Here is an 18,517-nt window from a genome sequence, read left to right on the forward strand (position 1 = left end):
GTTTACCCCTACCCAAGTGTGACACTCCCAAGATCTGCCCTGTACCAGAAGTCAGCCTGGATAACAATGTGGCAGTTACTATGCAAGTGCAGCATAAACCTGGAAAGCTGTTGGAGGATCATAGTGGATAAGGCAGGGGTTGAATGAGACTGAGAAGATTCACACTCTGTCATCCTTGCAGTCATCACAAATTGTATGTCAGACCTGACAGCCCGTGTAGAAGGAACAAGCATAGCACTGACTTGTCTTTCATCTTGTTGATGTAGTTCTCCAGTGCTTGTAAGTCTTCAGAGAGCATTCGAGGTACCTCAAACCTGTGTGTGTCTGACTTTTCATAGCTGTAGAGAAGAACATATTAGATGTGAGATGACAGCCTCCTTATTAGCTCTCTATTAATCTGTTTGATCTTGTTTGCCAGCCAAACAACAGGCAACACTGGCAACAACTGCTTCAGCTGTATTAAGTTCACTGTACGACCAGTTGCAGTCCACCAGCACCATCAAAAATTAAAAGTTCAGTGGTACTGCCAGGCACTTGGAATCAGGGAGGTGTGATCTTCACAGCACACAACATACTTTAAAAGTGCCAGTGATGGCCCAAAGAAGTATTCCAGAAAGTTCCCCAAGCATCAAGCACACCTGTCTGGACAGGTCACAAATGGCCCAGGCTCCACATTGTACCCACTGCTGCTGCTGAGAGGTCACTGCCCTTCCCCAGCACCCCCATCTCCTAACCCCACTGCCCACCATGGCCAGCAGTGGGTCTGCCTGAGCACAGCAGAGTTCTGCTGTGATTCTGAACAGAATTGACCTTATTGGATGATGATGATGATGATGGGAACTTTTCATATTGGAAAACTCATATAAAAACAAGATCTCAAACAAGAAATACAAGACATCAAAAACACCCTCCCCTAACTTGTCATGGGACTTGGCAGTCACAGGAGAGGATCAGCCACCAGAAGCAACCAAAACAAACTCAATTCTGCTCCAGCATTTGTGTCTGGGACTCTCGGGAAAAGCAAATAATTGTTTTTTTTCATGGAAAAGGAAGGAAAAGATGGCAGTGATCTTCCAGAGACAAACATAGGACTGGATATGAGTGGGTTTTCACTGCTGGCCCAGACAGACTCTTGACTTTTTAAGACACTACTCATTATTTGCATGGGAGGGTGCTGGGAGGTTTCACTGGAATGCTTTCACTCTATGAGATAGAAGGCACCAGAAACAGGAAAAGACTTTAATTAATTTTTACTGGCCATGATCAAACATCCTCTTTCACCCATCTTCACAGGAGAAAGAGACTCCCAGCCCCCCAGCTTACACCCAGCTGCTGCTTACTGGGTGAGTGCCAGGCTCTGCTGCCCGGTTGCCTCCAGGTGCTTGGCGTAGTTGTAGTGGGTGGTGCGCAGGTGAACCCGGTCGTGAGCCTCGGCCGTCTCGATGGCTTTCTGCCACTGGTTGGAGGCCTGGTAGAACTTGTTCAAGAGGTCATAGCGTCTGCAATCCTTGTACAGCTGCTCTGCGTCCTCCTGGGGGAGAGCAACACCCAAATTCTGTCAGCCCCCACCACACTGCGTGTCAGTCACACTTCTCGGAGCAGTTTAGTAGTGCAGGGCATTGCAATGCAATTAAAGCAAAAATCCATCAGTCAGAGGGTTTAACCAACTAAATATACATGGCCTAGGATAGCATGTTATTGGGAAACAGGATGGTCATGTAAAAATAAGGAAAGCATTCAGATCCTGACATGTATTGTACAGGATTGCCTGAGAGGGAGGGGAGTGACACAAGCAAGTCATCAATGATCAAATGCTGTCATCAGGAGTGTGAATCACCAAAAATGGAGACATGCTTAGGCGGAGGTACAGCTACCAATCATGCTGCCCACCCAGGAGTAGGGCTCAGGAGAGGATCCTGGCACTCAGGGTTTGAGAATTAAGGTGTTGCAAGCCAGGGAACCCCTGTGGCCTCCCAGCAGATCTCAGAGGTAGCAATACTGTTTGTGGACAACTGAGCTCCATTCCTGGGAATAAATGTTGGTAATTTATTGCAGAATTAGAACAGGAGGGTTTTGCCGGTGCTGACGCAAGGGCGGGCAAATTTGGAACTATTATTTTTATTCTCTGAGAGGTTCTAACTCCTGTGGAAGGAGCACTTTCCTGCTCCACCCAACTGCTGTCCAGCTGAACACTATATTTAGTAAATTAAGATTATCTGTCCAAGACAGAAAAATGCTTTTTGTCTCTTATTGTTTCAAATTTTAAAAAGCACAGAAAGTGGAAAAGGAAGATGCCTGCCCTAAGACTCTGTACAAGATGGGAAAAGGCAGTAGAACTGTATTTGTTTTGCTGCAGTTCCCTTCCACCTTTCCAAACAGATCTAAATATCCAAGAGAAGCAGTGCTGACACTTTTCAGCCTCATAGTTTTCTCTGCCAGGAAGCCTTTACAAACATTTAGTTTAAATTTTCCTTTTTTCCTTACCTTTAACTCAGAATAGTTACTCTCTGTCTCTTTCTCTCTCTCATACTCATCAAGTAACTATAGATTACTAAATACCTTTTCAAGCCAAATTTTAATTATTTGACCATTTTCAAGACTTCCTTTTCTGTGAAATCTTTCTAAGAGCTGAGAAATTTGCATTGGTTTTGTCTGAAGCTTTTCCAGTTCATCAACTATTTTTTCTGTAATGAGATACTTAAAGGCTGGAGGTCATCATTCCAGCTGTAGCTGCCCTGAATACACAGATAGGAGTTACCAAATCCAGGCCCCAGGATTTGGCATCTCCTCAAACATGGCCCCAAACTGATTTTTGCTGTCATAGCACCTTGCTTTTTTTAATCTAATTCAGTATTTCCTATAGACTGTGGGTTATTTCATAAATTCTTTTCCAGTTTTTCCCTCTAACAGATCATATGTCTGGATCTCTTACGGTTCCCAAATGAAAAATTTCTGGCTTTCTTATGGATCGTTGCTAAAGGTATTAAATTAGTCGAATACTAATTCCTCTCTAACCAACACCAGTCAATTTTCAATCCATATGACAATGCTGGTCTCAAATTCAGCTTAGATCTCAGTTCTATTGGCAGTCAAGGGGAATGAAGACAGACATGAGACACAAGGTCCACTTTGGGGTGTATCTGCTGCCAGGTTGGGCTCCAGATGGTGGAACCGCCAGATCTTGTCCTCTGTCTGAGCTGGATCCAGCCAAGTTCCTGCTCACATGGTGGGAGAAGTCAGGATAGAAATCTGGGTGACTGGGCATCCCTGGGACATGAATGTGACTGACCAGAGCTCTCCAGCCCTACAGGAAAAGTCTATTTTCCCTAAACTCCTTCAACAACCTCAGGTCAGCCCTCACTCTGTGACACCATACAGCTCTAGCCTTTCACTCTAGAAACAAATAAGTTCAAATTGGAACTTGCGTTCCATACCAGAAGTTAAATATCAGAGCTCCATATCAGAGCTTAAAACATGTTTGTTGAAACATTTTAACTATAATAAAATACAGCCTTTTTTAAATCCAGTGAAACCTAGCTTGGAAGAGGCTTATGCCCCAAGAAAGCAGATTTTTGTTAAATGTTTCACACATAAAACAATCTGTAAAATATGTTTGCTTTAGTCAGCAGTTTCTTTCACGGAGTGATTTTTCAGAGTCTGATAGAAACCATTCACAGCTTGGCTGTGGGATTTACCAGCATGCCCAGCTGGATGGCCAGCACAGCCACCCTGGCCTTCTGCTCTGGCTCTTGCTCAGCCTCCCGCAGCGCCTTGGCTCCTCTGGCATGGCCCATGTGCCCCAGGCAAACTTTGGCAACATCGAGCCTCTGAGTCTTCACACACATGCGAGCCATGTTCTCCCAGACAGCCTCACTGCAGGAAACAGGAGAGAAAAGGAGAGCTGGTATTGTGTCACCTGGAAAGCAAGTGAGGTGTGAGGAGGGAGAGTGTGAAAGGGGAAACCATCAGTACCTTGGGAATGGGGTGACTGTAACAGAGACTCCAGCTGTGTCAAGATCAAAGAGGAACAGAAGCAGGCTCACACACAAAGGTCACTTCTTGAGCTAAATGACCCCAACTTTAAGGAAATATTGTGGACTTAGATTTACACCAATGTCTAAACAACAGCAATTACACGTCTGCTCTGGAGACAGGCTGAGAGAGTTGGGGATGCTCAGCCTGGAGAAGAGAAGGCTCTGAGGAGAACTTAAGAGCGTCTTCCAGTGCCTGAAGGAGCTCCAGGAGAGCTGGAGAGGGAGCTGGGATGAGGGCCTGGAGGGACAGGACAAAGGGGAATGGCTTTAAATTGCAAAAGGGGTGATTCAGATTGGAAGAAATTCTTTCCTATGAGGGTGGGCAGGCCCTGGCACAGGTTGCCCAGAGCAGCTGTGGCTGCCCCATCCCTGGAGGTGTTCAAGGCCAGATTGGATGGGACTTGGAGCAACCTGGGAATAGTGGGCATCCCTGCCCAAAGCAGGGGTGGGTAGAACTAGATGGTCTTTAAGGTCTCTTCCAACCCAAACCAGTCCATGTTTGCATGTATATAAACATACATCATGTGCCCATCCTGCTGTAGCTGCAACCTATAGACAGTCACAACTCCCACACTGATGTTCAGAAATCAAAATTTAAATTACAAAAACGTTTTAACCTACACTGGAAATCTCCTGTTGCAGTCTGGAGTAGTTTAAATACCGAACAACTACTGGGAGTGTACCCAGTTATAGGGAATGATGTGTAGAAAAATTACCTAACAACCATGTTCTAATTTAAAACTTGCATAAAACAGACAAAAAGAAAAGCTTTATAATGCTCAGACAAGAACTCAGGGCTATGAGCTTGGAGTTAACACTGCAAAGTCCCCTGCTCAGGTAAAGCAGGATGGGCTGAGGACCATGTTCCCAGCTGGAATGGTTGGCAGAATTGCTTAGCAGAAGGAGCACAACAGAATTGACCATCACAGAGTGGGACAAGCAAATATTTTCACAGATTCTGTTCACTTTTGAGACTCTTCAAAATTTCATGCAGTATGTTTGACTAATAAAAACCATGAGCATTCAAAATAAGGGTTTTTTCAATGTCACCCTCAGCAGTGGTACATTTCTGTGCAGTTCTCAGGCACCAACACAGCACAAAGTAAAGATCTAAATTCTAAAAGCAAGGATAAAAGAAGAAAGTAATAGAATAGAATGACACTTTATGACCTGCCAACAAATTCCCTTCCAGTTTTCCTATGATTAAAATGTTTTTCTGTTTCCAGTGGCTGTGAGAAAGCCCTGCATACACAGGAGAAAGTGACTAACTGGGAAGCAGTGGAACAGGTGAGCCATGACGTGCTCATACACTAAGAAAAGGCACAGGAAAAATTCTTTGCATAATTTAGTTAAGAATTAGAGCATCTTTTACTTGCAGTGCAACTCATTTGAAGGTTTTGGGTATTAATCAATATAAGTAGTACAGACTTCACTGAGACAAACGGTATGGAAAAAATAAAAAAGGAATGAAAATGTTAAATCAGGGACAAATTTCAGAAAGATCAAAAGTGTTTCTGGTTTAGAAAGGCAAAAATGCATATCTGAGTGCCACCTTTCTTACAACTGAGTGCTAGTCAAGCATGGCCTCCTCATGCTCTTCTCCCACATGTCCAAGCTCCCCAGCCAAGGAGCCAAAAGGAATATTGAAATAAAGCATGGTCATTTCAGACCTGGAAGAGCCTGACAGAACCCAATACCACTCAATACAAAAATGCTGCCTTGTGTCATCAGATGTAACATTCCTAATTTCTGAAAAGTTGGAACAGTTTTCTCTTTTATTCCAGACACTATCTCTATCTGGAATTGGGAAAAGTCGGAAAAACACCTTTAAACAACATTGACACAATGCTTTGTCAAGCTGACTAACGGTGACTTTCTGAAAGGAAATCAAAGTCTTTCTTTTTCAGAGCTCTGACAGCTCTCAACTCCCTCCATGCAGGAAGATGAGAGTTCATGGGCTCAAATAGGCAAGCGGATGAGATTCTTATTTAGAGTACTGGGAGTGGAAACTTTTGAGAGGAAACAGACTACACAGTGTATTTTAAAGTACAAAGTTAGAAGATAACAGCGTGCAGAGAGTCACAGCAGGATTTAGGAGATGTTGCTTATCATCTCTCAGCTGTTTTATGCTTTCCTGGATGGCAACATCTCCTGCCAATGTCAAAATTCAGCAGGAGCTCCTGTCCCTAGGACTCCTCTTTGGGAGCTCTTGCCCCACACACCTGCCTGTGGGCCACACAGGCACCCAGGTACCTCTGCCCTGAGGAGCTCGAGTTCTGCCATCCCCCCCTCTTTCTCCTATACTCCAAACCATTTGCAAAATGAACCTGAGAGTCTTGAGCCAAGGATATGCTGCTGGCAGCAACAGAGGGAGAAACATCTGCAGTCAATGTGCTCTGCAGTTGGTTTTATTCCAGCAGACACTGCCTTCTCCCACCCTGACTGGGCAGGGGTAAGCACACCAGGCTCAAACTGCACCAAAGACACTGAATTTGGGACTGTTCACAGCAGAGCACATCTTGCATGGACTCACCCAGCACAGAGACCACAGCAAGAGATGAGAGGGACAGCAAAGAAAGGTGTCCCTGCCCATGGCAGAGGGTTGGTGCTGGATGGTCATTAAGGTCTTTTTCAACTCAAACCATTCCATGATTCTAAGATTCTGAGAGACATGATCAGAGCAGCTCAACAGCACAAGAACCCACGGCAGGTGAGACCACTGACTCCCTCTGAGCATTCCTTCTCCAGCTTCCACTCTGCCAAAACACCTGAAGGAGTGAAGGAATCCAGCCTTGCTCTGCCCAGAGCAGTTCCCACACCCCACTCGGTTTGCTTAGCAGCTCACAGGCAAGAACAGCAGCCATGGTCCCCATGGACCTGCAGCAGACATTGGTTCTTTCCAGTAGACACATCCTTCACAAGAGGGACAGTGCTCAGATGAGGTACATGGAGAGGAAAGGGGAGGGGATCCTGGCAGCACCCACAATCCACTTCCATTTCTCTCTTCATTTCACAAACACCAACCTCAGCCACGAGATGCACAACCTCCCTGGCAGGCACACACCTCCAGCACCAGGGCAAGCTTTGCTGCCCCTCAGAAATGTGGGCAGATGGATGTGGGTCTGGTGAAGGAACAAAAAACAGGAGGTGCAGAACAGGTTCACTTGAATCCCAGGGAAAACCACAGTTTATCTCCCAACAGCTGCCAGTGTAGGAAGAAAGCTGAATCTCTCCATGCATCCCTAAAAGGCAGAAACTCTACTTTCCAGGCCTGGCCCTGCTGTCCATATAAAAATGCCAAGTAAAATTTTTCCCTGCCCCCAACTGTGACTCCAGGAATTTCCAGTTCTTCCTCTCCTCCTCTTTTCACCCCCCTGGAAAGCCTCTCACATCTGTACTTGATCAGCTGAAGCTAGAAATGTAATGAAGCCCAGGCACAGCAGCAGTGGGAGCAGAGCCATGGAGGCAGCCCCAGGCTCCCAGCAGGGAGGGAGGCGCTGCTGCAGCCTGGGCTCCCGGCTCCAGGCAGCATCCACAGCACCAGGCACTGGGGAAGCAAACGCTGATGCCTCTTAGGAGTGGACACAAACCTTACCACATATTTGATGAAAGTTTCCTTGCTTTGTATCTGACCTCTCACATCTGTTTTTCTGTGGAACTGTGTTTATAGCATCCACAGTCCTCACCCTCTGTTCCCATATATTTTTCATTGCCTAAAGCACTGAAGTTTAAAGAAAAAATGGAATATTATTTAGAAGGGCTGGGGATTTTTATGTCTGAAGCATCTCACTGAAAAACCTTTTCTCCCTCTATTTAATGGGCTATATTTGGAATATGAACATTGATCAGGATAAAAAAAAAAAATCTCTTTTCAATTTGGGTCTCACTTTGTTGAACTGGACCCTATAACATACACATTATATATAACAAATTATTATTGCATCCTATAATGTTATATTCTAGATCATCACAGAACCACAGAATAGTGTGGATAGGAAGGGACATTAAAAACCATCTTTTTCCAAACCCCTGCCATGGGCAGGGATGTCTTCCACTAGACTGGAAAACTCTAAGGTCTTGAGAAAATGAGGTTTTAGCTGATGTAGCTAAATTAGGTTTGATGCTTTTAAAATAAAATGCCTTTATGGGATCCTGGTTATAACCTTCCATGGGGCTAAAAGACAACAAGAAACTCAAGTAATACATGAAAAGTTGTAACAGTTCAATGAGACTCTTGATAGTGTTAATGATATTATATGAGCTACTCTAAGAAAAGTCAGGCATTTTTCATGTATGATACAAACACTGAAAGCTGATGAGGCTACTCCTAAAAACTCTTCCCTGGATGAAACATATAATTTTGATAAAGCAGCTTCACAGAATGGATCTATAATATCCCACTGAATACACAGCTTTGTTCCAAGCTTACCCTCATCAAACCAACACCAAGAATTGCTCCATGTGGGTTGTATGACACAAACCCCTGTGCCCCTCAGAATGCTGTGAGTGCTGCAAAATGCACATCCTGCTGCCTGTTTGCCAGCAATGAAGCATTCACTAAGGCAGTTTTTTATTAAGGATCAGGATTCCCATACTATTTAAATTGGATTTTAGGGAATATTTCTTCATGGAAAGAGTAGTTGGGCACTGGCACAGCTGCCCAGGGCAGTGGTGGAGCCACCATGCCTGGAATGATTTAAAAGCTGTGTGGATGTAGCATTTGGGGGTATGGGTTTGTGGTTGGACTTGATCTTTTCCAACCTTTATGATTCTATGACTAGACTGATTTGTTCAGCCTTTGTAAAATATAATTGCTATTGTTTTTATTGTTACATGAGAAGGAAGCTTGGACCCCCCCTGAAAATACATACTCGGACGTCATGAAATCACAAAAATCAAATGGGGGGAGGCAGAAGCAGGTGTGTGACATCTCCCTAAAGGTAAATCTCTCCTGGCATTATCTGCATGTAAACATCATCTGCCTTGCTGCTGAATGCCTGGCTCAAAATAAACACAGAATAAGAATAACAAGTAATCCAAGGGGTTTAAAATATGCAAAAACAGTCATTGCTGGTAGGAAATTTATTTGAAGAATGGCGAACACTGGTGTGCTTATACTGGAAGTTCTAAAACCAGAAATGTACAGAAACATGATCAATCACAGGGAAAAAGAGAAACCAAAGATGCTACAGTGCTCTCAAGGGATGAAGATGCTCAAAGTATTTAATTTGTTTAAAAGATTAAAAACTATCAGAGCACACAGAGGAGGGCTGAGTTCATAGCCAGGTTAGTACATTCAACTTCAGTACCTGAAAACTATTTATAGGAGCATATCAGCTTTATTGGAATTTCCCCCCCCTTCTCTCACCAACAAGTCTTGAAAAGAAAATGTTGCCTTGCAAAAAATTTCAGACCAGTTTCTTTCTGTGTATTGGGTCAGGGCAGATCAGTTGGTTAGGGGCAAAGCCTCTTGTCTTGGTAAGATGGAGCCACTATAAAATTAAATCAGTTTGTAATCTAATGTACTGATTACTGATGTGAAATCCTGTGCCAGCCCCTCAGGTGTGGCGGTGCCCGGCAAGGCAGGTCCGTGCCAGGTCTCAGAGCTGAGCGGATGCGGTGCCTTCAGTGCAGTGTGTACGAGGCAATGCTACACTCGTGCGGAGTTTGTGCAGCCTGAACACTGTGCCAGGCTCAGCTCAGGAGCGGCACAACCCCAGGCAGTACCACCCGGCTGCAGGGCAGTGCCCACCAGAATCTCCGTCCTCCTCCCGGTGCTGCTGAGGCAGCCGATGGGAACAGCAAAGAGCCGTATGGAGCGCCAGTCTGGGCAAGACCGCTCTGGAAACATCCAAGTTCAAGAACAGTTTGGAATACCCACAGAACTCTCGCTAACGGGTTTATCAGAGAAGCACCCGCCCTGTGGCAGTGCAGTCCGTAGCGGGCTGTGAGCTGGGCGATCCCACACGGCAGCAGGGCCTGCACGGCCTGGGCGCCGAGCGGGGCCGGCAGCCTCCCTCGAGGCTCTGCGAAGCCCTCACGGCGCCCAGCACGCCGGGCCTTGGGCTCGCCATGCGCTGACTCTCAACCCCACTCACGCCCCAACACTTGCCCTCTGCCTTTGCAGACACCCCTAGATTGGGTTGTTACCGGGTTGAGAGTCTCGAGATTTTATAATTATTTATCTGCCACGGTCCCTCCTAGGGTGCAGAGAGGACGCGGACATCAGCGCAGCCCCGCAGAGCTTCCGTCGCGCTGTGCAGCAGCGAACCCCAATCATGTTTTGCTTCTAGTAAAAGGTATTTCAAAATCCCTCTCCTCGATCCGCTTCCACAGAGCTGATGGCCCGAGGGCTGAACCTGGGATTTCCTTCTCTCCTTTTCCCGAGGAGCTCTGCTGTGCTCCCCAAGCTCCCCGAGGCGCTGCAGCTCCCGGCAGCCCCGCTGGGGGCAGCGGCGAGGGGAGGGAGTAGGCGTGAGGCGGGGAGGGGGCCCTCCGAGGGGAGGAGGAACAACTTTAGAAGTCTCCATAGTTTTTTCCTTTCAGGAAACGCATCCTGTTAATGTTTGACTGCCGTGGCAGTGGCTCTTTTTTTTTTTTTTTTTTTTTTTTTTTTTTTTGCAGTCGACTACGCCCTGAGGCTCACCAAAACGAGCCACAAAAACAGCCATTTCCTCTTGGTGGGGAGGTGGGGGGGGCCTTTTCCTCACCGCAGTGGCTGTTCTCGTCCCGGCACTCACAGCTCGGCTCTTCGGAGAGGAACAGGGCAGAGCAACCTCCTCGAGATACTCCAGATTTGTAGATCACCTTTGGGGTGACCGCATTCCCCTCTGGCTTGGCTTAGCGAGGATGATATCTGTCACCGTTTGCGGGATATTCTGAAGTTTGCACCCAAACCTAGGCTTTTGGAGCAGCACTGGTTGGCTTGGAGGACCCAGCGCTCGGCAGGCTACAGGGAGCATCCTGTCCCACCTCTGCCCCACCTCAGCTCAGGCTCTCCTGCTCTGAGACTGGATTCTGTCTGGATTCACTCCATCCAACACGGAATGGACCTCCCTATCATCCAGTTCACCACAAGACTGGCATTACTTATCAAAGTGCAAGAAGGCGGATAAGTCAACGCTGGGAAGGACAACAAAGCTTCTTTGTGTTTTTATTTTATGGAATTCTCCTATCTACCTCACAAAATTCTCATTTCCTCGGTCAGAAATCCCTCAGGAATTGACTTCAAGAATGAACGGTGATGTCCTCTAGCACCCTGTAACACCCAGCGCAGCCGCCTGTTCCCAGCCCGATTTCAATGTGCTGCAGCTGACTGGGACCTCGTGTTGTCTGCAATTAGAGTCTGGCAGCAAGCTGACAGTCAGATATGACTGTCCAGAAACTGGTAGCCACAGCTGTGTTGGTAGCTCTGGTCTCACTCATCCTTAACAACGCGGCTGCCTTCACCCCCAACTGGGTGTACCAAACGCTGGAGGACGGGCGCAAGCGCAGTGTGGGGCTCTGGAGGATGTGCTGGCTGGCAGAGCGGAGCAGAGGGGCTGCAAGCACCAGTGCCAGGCATGGCCAAGGAGAGGAGCAGGAGTGTGAAGCCCTGGGCTGGGGTTCAGAGTCAGCTGGCTTCCAGGAGTCACGCAGCACTGTCAAACGTAAGTGCAGCCTCTTATCTTCTCTGCAGACACAATTGATAGAGTGCATCTAGGTCCCCAGGAGTTCAATGGCCTAACCCTGAAATCATGCTGTCTGTCTTAGTCTAAACATCTCTTCACATCCATTCCCAAATAAATTAATTTCAGAAAATAAGGAGTATGATGTCCACCAGTGAACTAAACTCCTCATTCTCCCTCAAAACCAGTCATCTGCATGGTGCTGCCTGGTTTATATAGCTCAGGAATTGATCTGCTTTTTAAAAATTATCCAGGAAGTGTAAGCCCAAAGTTCAGAGACATCTTGGGCTCACTTCTCTCTCCTGGGTTCCTGTCATAAGATATCCCTTCCTCCTCAATACAACAGCAACCACAGTTGCTCTGAATACCCTAAAACTAAAAAAAAAAACCCACAAACCCAAACCCAAAAAGGTATTGCAATGAACTACATGTTCTGTTAGCTTTTGTTGGAAATGTCAGGAGCAGAAACATCAGAAATAGTTGTGGTAAAAACATGTAAAATTGAGAAAGGTCTTAAAATGTATAACTATGTTTCTTGGTGAAAAAATACAATTAATATACAACTTGGTGACTACAAAAATCATTACCCATGGTGTAGTTTTCATTTTGCACTTTCACAGATTGGGGGATCTGAAGAATGCAAATAGCTTACACCGAGCTGGGGAAAATTACTGGATGACATGAAAATTACAGAACTAATTAATAAATAATAAACCTTACCTAAAACATTCATAGCATTAATGGTGCAACCCTGCTCTCCCAGAGCAGAACTGTGCTGGAACAGGATCACAGAAAGGCTTGGGTAGAAAGGGACCTTAAAGACTGTCCAAAATACCTGCAGACACCATGGCTGGGACCACAACCACCCTGGTGCCAAGAGGTTTCTCCCCTAAACCCCCTCCACTCCCAGCAGCTGGGCTGTGAGCAGCCATTCCAAGGGGAATCTGTGCTTCCACTGCACCCTTCAGGGCATGGAATTTAACAGAACAAATGGTCAGAAAGTCCATGCCCCAACAGACTACAGGATTCTTCCAAGATTTCAAGGATGCTCAAAACCAGCTCTGGTACCTCCGAGGGATGGTATGTTACAGCATCTGTAACATACATTATTTCAAACCAGATTTTTTTCATGGTTTGAAATGTGGAGAAAGAGAAACTGGTCCTTGGAGTTTCTTAGATCTCTCTGGAGAGAAACCAAAGAAATATTAGAGGAATTTCTTTTAAAAATGCTTTAATGTGGACCCATTATAGATTATATTTTCCAATAAAATTATACAGAAACATTTTTGAACATTTGCTAATACTGAGCTGCATAAATCAAACCCAGAAAATTTCTCAAATGTTTTAAAGTCCTTACCCTTTCAATACTTCTAACTGAAAGAACTTTTAATAAAAATAAATGGCAATAAAAAGGATTAGACTGTGGGAGATGTTCCTTGATGTGTTTTTGCAGCTTCATCTCTGGAATCACTTCCCCAGTTAATACTGATAAGCCATAGTCTAACCTGAATAACATGTGTAACATTCACAAATAGTAAAAGTACATGTTTTGTACTCAGCACTGGAATGAGCTCCTGCAGAGTGAATTTGGCTCCTGCAGCATTTTCAACACACAAGCTTGTATTTCTTGCTGTGTGCAGGCCAGGCAGTGTGTGGTACCTAACAAGGAGAGATATTAGCTGCATGGCAGAACCATCTGGGCAGCATTTTCTGATGTGTATCTGCAGGATAATGTGACAGAAAATTTGGAAATTTCCAAGTAATAATTATAGCATGGTCAAATGCTCAGAAGAATGATCTGACAATCACTGTTAAAATTCTAATTTAAAGGAGGCTTTTCAAGCCCAGGGACTTGATCTGTGTAGGGGTAAAGCATCCGTTCCCTATTTAATCTGGAAGCAAAGAGTAAGCAAAGGCCAGTTCTGAATCTTGATAAAGCATTTAAAGGAAAATCCCTCCTCTGCAGCTGTCATGACAAACCCAGAAGGAAACACGACTGTGGCATTTATTTTTATGACAATTTTGTTTCCATGGATGTACACATGGTTGGTATGAGCCTGATCTTGCATCCATGGATTTGTCATCCTAAAGAATTTCTCTAATCAGAAATCACACATTATTTTAGCAATACCTTTGGCAATCCTCATCTGTCACTTGTAGATAAATCACAGACATGCAGGGGTATGTGTGTATGCATATACATGCATTGATCTAAAAAGAACTATATGAAGGAAGAAAATACCACAAAGTATTTTGGATGCCATTTGTGGAACGATACAGAAAAGCTGTTCTGGTAATAGCAGTGCAAAAGAGGCCACAATCTGGCTTCTGTGAAACAATGTATTTATATACTCATACAGACATACATCTTTGAGAAGCAAGCTATTTATCTCACAGTTCAACAGAAAAACTGTAAACTCTTTGGGAATTTGCTTGTCCATATGCTTAAGACTCCTGTACATGCATTATGTATCTAACAGCCAACTAGAGACACTACTATGAGCTGGCTTCCTCCCTGGCAAAGAGAAATACATTCTTAGAACCTGCTTTTCACTGACTTTCTCTGCCTGCTGTTTTTTCCCATTGAAATCAAAGAATCATGGAATGGATTGGGTTGGAAAGAACCTTCAAGTCCATTGTATACCAACCCCTGCCCTGGGCAGGGACACCTTCCACTAGCCCAGGTTGCTCCAAGCTCCATCCAACCTGGCCTTGAACACTTCCAGGGATCCAGAGGCAGCCACAGCTTCTCTGGGTAACCTGTGCCAGGGCTTCACCAGCCTCATAGGGAAGGATTTCTTCCTAGAAATGTCAAAAAAACCCAAAAAGAAAGCCAGGGGCAGGAGTAAATTATATTAAAAATACAGGGAAATGAAACATGGCAATGTGAACTACTTCTGCAAGGCACAGCATCAGAAGCATGGGAAATGATTCCATGGGAAAGCACTCCAAGTCTGTCCTTCAGACCTCACTGCTCCTGGAAGTGGAGATCCCAGGCCCTTCCTTTCACTTTTCTTTATCTACCTTTCTCTTTCTCCCTCTTGCTGTGCAGCCCTGCACCTCTCTTTCAACGCCCTGTGATGCTGAACAGCTTCTGTGATGGTTCAGATTACTGGCAGCAAAAAGAATCCCCAGGTTAGGGTGGAAGTTTTGGACATGGGGTGGGATAGGGTTTTTTGGTGGATATTTTCCGTTGGATTAAGCAGTGGTATCAGAGTCCAACAAGTGCTGCTGCTAACACTAAGTGATAAAAGTGTAAGGAGGGCTGAGATTGCTCCTTTTTTAGTGGTAATAAACTCTCAGATCTGAAACCTTCACCTATGCTGAGAATCAGCCCAGCTGTGAGGGCATACATATAAGCTTTTATAGCCTGGACAAACCACTGAATGATACAAACTTCAGCGCTTCACTGAGAACTCAGGTTGTATAGCCCCTCTGCAAACACTTTTAGGAATCCTGGCCAGGCAGCCTAACTCTCCTGTCACCTGACTGTAGTCAAAGACATTTGACAAAGATTATGGAGCTGCAGTTTCAGAGCTGTTAAAAAATTCTGGAGGATTTTGCTCGTGCCTGCATCTTTCTATGCTTCAAAAAAGCCCAGAGGTCACAGCCTCATGGCCTCAATAAGAGCTGGAGTAAGACAGCAGGTCACGAGTGATCAACACTGAGCTTTGTGCCCACGCCACGTGTGAGCAAGGGCAGCACACCCAGAGATGTGGCCCCACAGGGTGACACGTGAGCTGCCCTGAGTGGCGACAACACGCAGTGGCGACTGCAGCAGCACTGATGCCTCTCAGAGCCAGTCCTTCTCAAAGCCACCTAGGTCCTGGCCAAGTACCATGCCAGGAATACTGCATGAACACACGAGATTGCTTGAAATCATCTTAGATATTTTTAACCACACTGTAGAGGTCAAATATACCCTTAAGTTCTGCTGTGCTCTGAGGCTATCTCTGGATGGGCACAGCGAGATGATTTATTCATCAGCCAAGGTCCCACTTTGTCCCTCCTTGTCTAAAGAACATTAGGAACAATGTAGAAATTCAGGAATAGGGAGGGGTTTAAAAGATAGAAAATCTCACTGGGTCCTTCAGGGCTGCAAGAGACATAAGGAAAATTGCAACAGCAGGATGTGTGTTTCAACTTCTGATGCTCAGAGCTGGAGTGCTTGTGGGAATTGCAGTTCTACCAAGGAGTATAACTGATGCCAGGGAGAGGCACAGCATCAGGAGCAGCCACATCACTGCCACAGTAGGTCAGGTAAACACCTCTCCAGCCTGGGCAGGTGATGGTTTGCACACACCTGGACACGGGGACGTTTGCTGGCTGGGGCAGGATGCTGCTCAGAGTGGGAATGAGGAGCTGAGGTTTGATACAGAGGCAGCCATTCAACTTAATGCCCATGTCCACTGCATTTACATGAAGTTCCAATGTCTCCAAAATTTCCAATTTCTCTGAAATTTGGCTGGCTGGAAGCTAGGCTGAGTCAAGCAGCAAAGTGTGCTGTAAACATGTTACTTGTCTACACACATATATATATCCATACATAGAAACCCAGAACGGAGGCCGAGTGCATCTGGAGAACACAGGAACTACCATCAGATTAAAAAAAGCCCCAAACCTAATTATACACATTATATACATAGCATGATAGACACAGAGATGAGGCAGCATGGGCAGCTGGCAGCTCAGGATTTGTGATTTCCCATCCTAATATCTGAAATATGAGCAACATTTAAATAAGTGACACTACTAATTTAATGATGGAGGCCAGTAGAGATGAATCCTGAGAGACACTGCTTCTCAATTTAGAGTGAATGCTCATTTTAATGTCAGGGTGCAATTTTGTGTACTCATTTTGGAAAAGTGCAAAACTCCTTGGGATTTGGGACATGAAAATGAACCTAATACATGTTTCAATGCAGTACATCCACAAGTGTTGCACAGAAATATTGTCAGAGCAATTGGAGCTTGGTTACTCTTGCCATCAAGACTTTGAAATCAATTAAAGCATTATGAGTGAAAATGGCTCTGGAGCTTTTGAAAATTACAGATGAATGCATTTATCAGAATACCCTGCTGAGATTTATAAAGAAGCAAATCATGATATCTTGACAACTCATATCTCATCAGAAATAGCTGTGCCTGTTAAAACTGATTGCTGTATTGAAGGCTCTCAATGCTGGGCTTGCAAGGGCCCATCGCTTAACCATAAGCACTTGCTAATATTGAAAACAGTTAATGGAGCCATGTCTTCAAAAGTAACAAGTGAAGCTGTTATAAAAAACACCCCCCAACCACACTCTCCCCAACAAGATCTGTCTGCCTTTCAAAATAAATATTCAAATCTGAAGTTTCACACTTAGATGAGCTGAATGGTTAAGTTCTAAAATACCTAAAGGCTTGGAAGATTCCACCAGTTTGTCACATCAGAACATTACTGTAATTGTGCAAAACCAGATTGGGCTTTCCCTGCTTCATTCCTTTTCCTTAACTCTTCCTTAAATTACTATTTTTTAAGCAAAAAAAGAGCATAAATTGCATGCTTCAGAAAGTTTTCCAGGAGGTGTAAAAAACAAAAGAATTTTTGAAATATCCACACATTCATAATTTTTAAGATATTCATCCAGCAACAGAATGTACTGAGGTTCCTGCTGCTGAAAGCTCTATGGCTACTTGCAAAGATTTTTTTAAGAAGAGCAGGCAAGACCTCCTTTTTCAGGACAAAGGCAGTAAGACCTACAAACAACAGAATCATGTGGAATCCCGAGGCAAAAAAGAAATCCAGAACTGTTTCACTTTAAAAAAAAAAAGTGACTATTATGACCATCAATATACACTTGCATCACATAAGCATCTCTTTAAACCTTCCCATGGTCTCAGTGACACAGTCATGCAAAGGTGCACTGAGATACTGCCAACATTTGGCTTAGTTTGTTTCACAAGTACTTTTTAAGTTTTTCCATAAATTTCCTAATTCATACTCAAAGAGCTTAGCAATATAAATACCACATGTTTAAATTGACAGATGAAATTAAATGTCAAAGGCTTCATAAATACAGCACAGGTTTGGGAGGCACAGCATGATGCTGATAATTACAGTGGTTCTATTTATTGTCCCTATTATCTCAGAACTGTTTTAACAGTCAATGCTGAGCTCCTATGCCTGTGTGGTAAAATGAAGTGCAGTTGTACTAAGAAAGTGCTCTTGGTGTCCAAGGCACAGCTTCACCTGATTTCCATGGCAGCTGCAGTGACTGTTCAGCACATCTCACCTTTGCCGACATCCAAAACAAAAGAAACACATGATTCATTGCCAGAAGTCTGACTGAAGTGTTGGGGGGTTTTTAATTTTAAAGATTTCTTCTAAAATTATTTATTAATACTGAATCCAGCTCTCCAGGTTAGAACTCGGGTTATTGAACAGCAAGACCATAAGTAAGAGTCAGCAAGACAGAAGCTTTGCTCTGTCTGACTGTTGCCTTTCATCCATTTTAGTTAAAGCACACTATTCTGGCTTTTCCTAATCTTGGTACTTGGTTTGCATTTCTGAAGTCCCTATAATGTGGATTTTAAAAATTACTCCAAAAGGCTGAAAAATATGATGCATTATTTATCTCAGGATAACAGCTCAGCAAAACATCAAATTCTAAGAGGAAAATGGCATGCTCAGTTAGAATCTCTCATTATATTAGATAAAACCTAATTACTTATCTAGTTAGATTTTTATCAGAAGATAAAAGAAGATGAAGTCTAACACAGTAACAAGAAATGGAAAAAGGGTTCTAAGAAAAGTAATGAAGCAACTGAAGTGTA

At 44.4% G+C, this 18,517-nt stretch overlaps 2 protein-coding genes across 4 annotated transcripts in view; one reads left to right on the forward strand and one right to left on the reverse strand.

Moving 5' to 3' along the window:
- The window catches only part of IFT140 (intraflagellar transport 140), an 84,067-nt gene that overhangs the window by 5,132 nt on the left and 60,418 nt on the right, over nt 1-18,517 (reverse strand). For all 3 annotated transcript variants that reach the window (XM_005493167.4, XM_014271395.3, XM_074552836.1), the window contains 3 exons: nt 3,696-3,873; nt 1,341-1,531; nt 243-338 (listed from right to left, as the gene is read on the reverse strand). In XM_005493167.4, the coding sequence (XP_005493224.3) occupies nt 243-338; nt 1,341-1,531; nt 3,696-3,873 (465 nt within the window). The remainder of the gene's footprint in view (nt 1-242; nt 339-1,340; nt 1,532-3,695; nt 3,874-18,517) is intronic.
- Nucleotides 10,188-18,517, forward strand: part of TMEM204 (transmembrane protein 204) — a 28,308-nt gene continuing 19,978 nt past the window's right edge. The window contains exons 1-2 of the mRNA XM_026797005.2: nt 10,188-10,333; nt 10,659-11,683. Of these exons, the coding sequence (XP_026652806.1) occupies nt 11,404-11,683 (280 nt within the window). The 5' untranslated portion in view covers nt 10,188-10,333; nt 10,659-11,403. The remainder of the gene's footprint in view (nt 10,334-10,658; nt 11,684-18,517) is intronic.

The sequence above is a fragment of the Zonotrichia albicollis genome, chromosome 16 (assembly GCF_047830755.1).
Source record: "Zonotrichia albicollis isolate bZonAlb1 chromosome 16, bZonAlb1.hap1, whole genome shotgun sequence".
Classification (NCBI taxonomy): domain Eukaryota; kingdom Metazoa; phylum Chordata; class Aves; order Passeriformes; family Passerellidae; genus Zonotrichia; species Zonotrichia albicollis.